Here is a 7,646-nt window from a genome sequence, read left to right as displayed (position 1 = left end):
AGATAGGAACTTAGTAAGATTAGTTTAGATGTTTTCTGTGTTTATGTGAGACTGTCCTGTAATGTTGTTTTAAAATATTTCCTGCGATTCTGAACTCTGTTGTCAATGTATTGAGTTATTGAGAATTGTCTTGTTCTTTTATTATTTATTATTAAATATATTTAAACCTTTTAATTGTGGGTGGTTTGTTTAGAAATATTTAAGCTCTTAGGGTACTTGCATATGTATTTGGTAACACTGTACAGGCCACTCTTGAATATCCTTAGTTTGGTCACACTTACCATTTGGATAATAGTAACATTGCACAGTAGAATTGGTCACCCTTTGGGAAGGGCCTTATAGTAGCTGATAAATAAGGGTGGTTGGTGGCAGTGATTACTACCTTATGGTCTGGGCAGAAGGGGGCTTAGCTAGTAAACCTGTGCCAGCCTTCCCCAGGAGTGTTTGTGTGTTTGTATATAAATCAAATCTCAAAGTGTGTATGTGTGTCAGCTACTTGGGCAGGGACATGAAGCACTGGTTGGACAGAGAGGCTGCTGGAGGTTTTGGCTTGACCACTCAGCTGAGATCTTAACCCTATAGCTGTTCCAGTGGGGAGTCTTATTGGGGATCAGGTGAGAGAGAGGGAGAAAACAGACCCAGACTGACTGTGATCTCTGTGTGCTCTTAAGAGAAATTGTACTTTACTATGTGTGTACTTGTCATCCTCTCAATGTGCACATCCCTCACTGGTGTTAGTGGTGAGGAATGAGGCTCCTTGATTACTGGGCCAGTGAAGGGGCGTCACAGGACCACATTCCCTTCACCTATAACACCTGTACTATGCCTCACGTATAACATCGGTACTATGCCTCACCTATAACACTTGTACTATGCCTCACCTGTAACACTTGTATTATGCATTGAATACTCCTATCCTGCTTCCTTTCAAACCTCCTTGTTAACATGTGCCTATTGTTTCATATCTATGTTGTTACTATACTGTGGAATTTAGTTATACCTTTAACATTACTATGTGTGTAACCTGTGGTGAACCTGCAAATGGTCAAATCTGACCAGTGCACTATTCTGGCAAACAAATAAAAAGGAAAATAAAATAAATGAGTTATTTAAAGCTGATATATTTAGATTAGCTAGTCAATTTAATCTAGTAGAGTGCATGATCCTTAGTCATAACTGTGCCTGTCTATCTAACCACACCACCAAATCCTCTATGCTATCCGTCTAACTCCCTCTAACTCCCTCTAACTCCCTCTAACTCGGTCTTTCCCTGCAGCTCATGCTTGGCCTTTCTATGATCTGGTACTTTTACTGTAGCCCAGACCCTCAGGTAGAATCAAAAGGAATAAAACAAAATGAGGGTTCCTGACGATCTAAGAAACCTTAATGATGGCGTTCAGAAGAAGGACTGAGTCTGAGAAACCTTACAAAACGTACTGAAACGTCATGTTTCACAGATGGCTGTCTTTACAACAGTTTGTTGTTATTAAGGACCTCTTTGGAAGAGCTGTTCTTTAGCATTGTTTTCATGTTCAAATCATGAATAAGTGAGCTGACTGAAATTTAATTTACACTGTTTTTTAGATTTGCACAAGCTGATGACAGTCATGTTTACTGAGGACTGTGTGTTTAACATGGGCTTTTTTGTGACCATGCTTGCATGAAATAAAAATAGCTGCAATACAGCAATGCAAAACCCTTGTGAATATCACCTGCAGAGATGGAATGATAACTTATTTATTTTATAGCCAGCATTACTTGGATGACATGTATTACATCATTGTTTAGTAGAGCTGGAATTTTCTGTCTACAGCTTAAAACAGTGGTCAGAAGGACACCTCGTGTGACAAAGCAGAAGAATCTTACGTGATTTCATTTCAATCAAATTGTATACTTAGTAGGGGAAGGGTTGACTTAGGTGAGGAATGACATTCTTTAGATAAAAAAAGAAATTATAGTACCGCAGCTTATTGTATGAAGATGTAGATGTATGAAGATGTAGCAAGTTCAGATACTCATAAGCCAGTACTTATTATACAGCAGGAACTCCTTCTTGTAACATTTGTTAATGTCTGTTATGTACTTCACAGATAAAGATTCTAGTTGTCTACTGATGTACTATGTTCTTCATCTGTAAATATGTTGAAAGTAATTGCTATGTAAATTGTTAATCGCTATGTAATCCAATGTAACTACTGTCTGTTTATTTTAACTGTGAAGCTTTTCTCCCCGGGCCTCCGCTGAAAATGGACCTACGTGCAGTCGGACACTCCCAGTCCACAAATATAAATAAATAAATGAATAAATGGTAGCAGTTATTACACTGATCATGAAGCTTGATGGGTATCCAGGAAGTAAATGGAGCAGTCGTTACACTCATCATGAAGCTTGATGGGCATCCAGGATATAAACAGAGCAGTCATTACACTGATCATGAAGCTTGATGGGCATCCAGGAAGTAAATGGAGCAGTTGTTACACTGATCATGAAGCCTGATGAGCATCCAGAAAGTAAATGGAGCAGTCGTTACACTGATCATGAAGAATAATGAGCATCCAGGAAGTAAATGGAGCAGTCGTTACACTGATCATGAAGCTTGATGGGTATCCAGGAAGTAAATGGAGCAGTCGTTACACTGATCACAAAGACTGATGAGCATCCAGGAAGTAAATGGAGCAGTCATTATACTGATCATGAAGAATAATGAGCATCCAGGAAGTAAATGGAGCAGTCGTTACACTGATCATGAAGCCTGACCAGCATCCAGGAAGTAAATGGAGCAGTTGTTACACTGATCATGAAGGCTGACGGGCATCCAGGAAGTAAATGGATACTGAGGAAAGGTCTCATTGCTACTAGCCAAACTCATTCCAATCCATACTTTCAGAGATTTCAGTTTCTACTCAGTGTTCAGATTGTTCGAATTGCATCTCAGAGTGCATAGGTTGCTCATTGTCTTTCGCAGTTTAGTGTTACCTAAGATCAGTATAATGGGACATCCAGCTGTGTAGATGGAGAATGAGAAAATGGTAACCAGGAAAAGCTGGCTGCCATTCATAATGGACTGATAGCTGTATATAAGGACAAAGAGGACACAGCAGGCATAAAGGAAAGCTAATGAGGTCACAATCTTCGTAACCCTTATCTGGTTTTCAGAACGTGCATTTCCAGAATTTGAAGTACTGCTGTTACCCATCCGCATGGCATGCCTGCAGAGTGAGAATACTATGGCAAAGCTGGCCCCTGCCATCAGTACCAGGGGCACACCCCTTCCCAAAAAGGTATAACAGGCAAAATAAATTGTATAGTTAATTGGCTGGGCAAAGTAACGCTCACAGTCATCAAAGTCCGTTACATTGTTTGGGACTGGAAATCTGACATAGAGATGGATGGGTCCACTCACCACACCACTTGCTACTACTGTCCCCAAAAGGAAAGGCAGCACAAGGCGTGGGAGATGCTCCTTCAGACGGATGCAGCACTTTTTGCTGATATCAACTATTCGGATGCAATAGAAGATACAGAGCCAGGCTGTAAACCAAAAACTTGTGCAACACGTGAACAGAAGGAAGCAGATATTGATATTGTATGCCAGTTGACCCAAGTAACAGCGAAGCTTGAAAAGGTATGATATCAACCAAAATGATTTAAAATACTCCAGTAGAAGATTGGAGAAGGCCAAGCTGGTAATGATCAGATCCGTTGAAGGAAGGGATCTACTCCGTCGAGCGGACACCAGATTGGTGATGACAATAAAAAAATTAGCCAAGATACCCACAATGAGAGTCAGCACCTCTAACACAGTCAGAGCAAGAGCATTGATAGACGCCATTGTTTATTCTGTCTTTTTGAACAGTTTTCAGCTTTCCTTCTTGTACATATTTTCTCCTTTTGGCATATTCTGATACAGTCTTCTTCAAGATTACACTAAAATGGAAAAATCAGAATGCTTAAATAAACAACAGAGCTTATTGGGAGACCCCCCTCAAACACATAATTAAGGTAACTTTGACAAGTCATTTGAACTGGTTGTGTTTAAGATTGGCAAAATAAAAATTAGACTTCAAAGGTCAGATCTGAAAGCAAAAAGTACAAGGCCAATGTAGAACTGCTTGCAAAGCAAAAAAGAAAAGAAATATAAGCAAATATTGCAACTGTTTAATGTGTTTAACAATTTCACTGCCCGTATAATACACACATAGTGGCCATTTCTTCATTGACATCCTACAAAGAGTACCTTGATGTTTACCATGGTGACAAATAAGAATCACACAAAAAAAATAAAAAAACACCATGTTTTTCAACGTATTCTGTAGGGTCTTGTATTACTAATGTCTGTGTAACAAAGTAACTAGTTATTATTGCCTAATTTGTTATACCCAAAATGGCCTGAAGGGGGCTGCCATAATACATCATTTGCCTCCCTGATGTCTGTCTGTCTATCTCTTTCTCTCTCTCTCTCTCTCTCTCTCTCTCTCTCTCTCTCTTCCTTAGCCTTTGTGATGTAGCAGGTGATGAGACAAACATGGGAAGGAAAATGAGAGATTTCACAAAAAGTCAAACAGAAATGTTCAAGCATAAAACAAATGAAATGATTATAAAGTGATGCGTTTTGTGTGGCATTTTTAGTGTTGTATTAGAGGGAAGGAAAAACACTTTTTGGAAAGACAAAACCCAGAATTCAGTAAGCCCTGCACGATGTGCAGGAGTAGTGCAGGAGCTGCTGCACACAATATGTCCGCCGAGCGATTCAGTATAGAGCTCCCGGGACATGCACGAGCGCTCCCACATTATTCCTGCATGGACACCACTGCCTTATGCTAATTACCTCATTTCCTGGTGAAAACCATGCAAATGAAGTGAATTAGTGATTCAGCAAGCAGGCAAGTGTTCGTGCAGGAATAGTGTAACATGCAGAAATGTATTCAGTTACTAGCTGAGTAAATTTCTGCAAATAAGAAAACGGAGGCATGACAGCCTCAAATAAAGCATGTATTATATTCATTAGGCATGCCAATACCCAAATATATTGCCATTGGCATGAAAAATAGTTTATTTTTTTTAAAATAAAAGTTTTTTTTTTGGCTGATCTCGGCTGTTTAAGCATAGGGCAGTGGCGAACAAACAGGATTGTGCCAAAAATAAAAAAAGGGGAAAAATCAATTTTGAAGGAAATCTGCATTTTGCCATTATAGCCAATGGCATGCAGAATAAAAACAATACCAGGGATAGTGGTTGCTAAGGGGAAAGGCTCAATGTAAGTGTAGTAACTCTGGAGTAAGGCAGTGGTATGCAAATTAGGGGATTTATACTGAATCACAAATTTCTTCTAAGTGTCAGACTGCACCTAACCGTGTAGGTGCTCTAACACCATGATGTAGACAGGAGGAGCAGCTAACATGAAAAGGGGATGTGCCATGCTTTCTGTAAGCTCACTGGAGCTCAGTGGCCTGTGTTTGCCCTTACCTAAGCACAACTAAGGAAGGGGGTGTGTCTGAGGCTGTATTTTCCTATTCCATGAAAGGCAGAGCGTGTTCACATCCAGGGAAGACCAGTTCTGCTTAAAAGTGTTTACTTTAGCTAAATAGGTGTGCACACAATGCACTGGGCCTAAGAAAAAAAAAAAAAGGAAGAAAACACAGGGGATAGCAGAACTGTTTACATCTGAGCACTGGGATGCTTGGCACGCATCAGGGCTTAAACAGGGAGGAAATGGGAAGGGGAAACTGAGAAGGAAGGTAATCAAGGAGAACTACCATAGCTGGCAGGTAGAATGTATCAGAATCAGCCAATCATAGCTGGCAGGTGGAATGTATCAGAATCAGCCAATCATAGCTGGGAGGTGGAATGTATCAGAATCAGCCAATCATAGCTGGCAGGTGGAATGTATCAGAATCAGCCAATCATAGCTGGCAGGTGGAATGTATCAGAATCAGCCAATCATAGCTGGCAGGTGGAATGTATCAGAATCAGCCAATCATAGCTGGGAGGTGGAATGTATCAGAATTAGCCAATTACACAGGCAGCAGCCCAGCACACTACTATAAACTATGCAAACACCATTCAGTCTAATTTTTCCCACAAACTGTACATCACTGGTGTACACATTTGGGGAAATTTTAAACTGACAAAACTAAGAAAACATGTTAGGGGCTGCTGTTGCTTTGATTTATTTATTTTTATTTTACATTTGCTGACCGGGAATGTCTGACTGAGCAGAAGCCCTTTTTCTGCAGAGGCCTGGTGAGAAAAGCTCCAGTACATACACATATAACATTTAGTCATTGATTACAGATATTATGCAAGTGGTATTTTTGAGAGTTTACAGATTACCTTTTGTTATCATAAAAATATTATTTATGTAAAAAAAATGTTAAAAACAGCTAGATGACAGACATAGTCATTTTTAAAAAAGTAGTAGTTAGTATAAAAAAGCAACATAGGATTAAAAAAGGTTATTTTACAATTTATCTAACAGGATACAGTACAAGTATAATGAAGAGGAAGAATTTGATTAGGGAGGTAAAAGTCGGGTTTTCAAGATGGTTTGACCATTGGCAGATCCATTTCCTGTTGAAATATTCTTTTAGAGTTAGTTTAAATTGTTTGGGATGTGTGTGTGTTCGAATTTCGAGGAGAAGTGTGTTCCATTCAATAGAGGGGTGGTAGCTGTATAAGTTACATCCTGCTTTAGATTTGGGCTTATAGATTTTTAAGAGGTCTTGAGAAGAGCTATGGAGGTTTCTTGAAGGAGCATAGTGGAATATGAGAGAGTGTAAGGCTGGACAGAAAGATGGCTGGTAAAGAATTGAGTGTATGGTTTGGAGCTGAGAGAGAAGGAGGAGGTGGGATAGTTCTAGCCAATTTAGATATTTTAGAGAGAGAGAGTGGTGAGATCTGTAGGATTGTTGAGTTGCAAATCTAGCTACTTTGTGATATGTGGTCTCAAGTCTAGTGAGGAGAGAGGAGTTAAGGTTCGTAAGGATTTGTGAGCAATATGTTAAGCAGGGAAGACGGTAGGCATGACTGAGGGTTATTCTAGCTTCCTGAGTAAGAAATGTGTTATTTCTATATAGTAAACCTAATTTAAGGTGAGTTTTCCTGATACAATTATTTATGTGGAGGTCAAATTTTAGTTGGTCATCGATTGTAATACAAAGGAGTTTTGAGCTTGATTCAGCTACGATTGGTGTCTTATTGAGTGAATGGATAGTGAAGGAGGTCTTAATGTGGTTAGCTGTTTTAGGGAGAAAGAGTAGGAGTTTTGTTTTTTAGGGTTGAGGATGAGTTGGTTGTTGGAGAGCCGTGTTTCCACAGAGTTAAAGGATGACTGGGTAGCTGTTAAGAGTTCTGAGTGAGAGTTTGCTATTTTTATGAGTGTAGAGTCATCGGCATATTGTATAATAAAGGAGTGTGGGCAGGAGGTACAGAGCAAGTTTGTAAAGATATTGAAAAGTAGTGGCCCTAGGTAGTGATCCTTGAGGGGCACCCATTTTTATTGGAAGGGGAGTAGATAAGGCAGTGTCCCATCTTACTGACTGGAATCTATATTTGAGATAGCTTTCAAACCATGCCACTGTTTCAGGGGAGCTGTTGAGGTTAGACAGTTTGTTTAACAGTAGAGAGTGAGAGACAGTATCAAAGGC

General features: G+C 39.7%; 1 protein-coding gene across 1 annotated transcript; it reads right to left on the bottom strand.

Annotated features, from left to right (window-relative positions):
- Positions 1–2,899: 2,899 nt before the first annotated feature.
- On the bottom strand, positions 2,900–3,832 carry LOC122808141 (taste receptor type 2 member 1-like). The gene has a single exon (XM_044079111.1). It carries the CDS (start codon positions 3,830–3,832, stop codon positions 2,900–2,902), a length of 933 nt encoding a protein of 310 aa, XP_043935046.1.
- Between the last annotated feature and the right edge of the window lie 3,814 nt (positions 3,833–7,646).

Source organism: Protopterus annectens, chromosome 8.part0, assembly GCF_019279795.1.
Source record: "Protopterus annectens isolate FY-2018-M chromosome 8.part0, PAN1.0, whole genome shotgun sequence".
In the NCBI taxonomy this organism is placed as follows: domain Eukaryota; kingdom Metazoa; phylum Chordata; order Ceratodontiformes; family Protopteridae; genus Protopterus; species Protopterus annectens.
This window is presented reverse-complemented; position numbering and strand designations above follow the sequence as displayed.

Bases quoted from the DNA above. Each gene is read 5' to 3' on its own strand.
- LOC122808141 (XM_044079111.1), bottom strand. From the start codon at position 3,832: ATGGCGTCTATCAATGCTCTTGCTCTGACTGTGTTAGAGGTGCTGACT.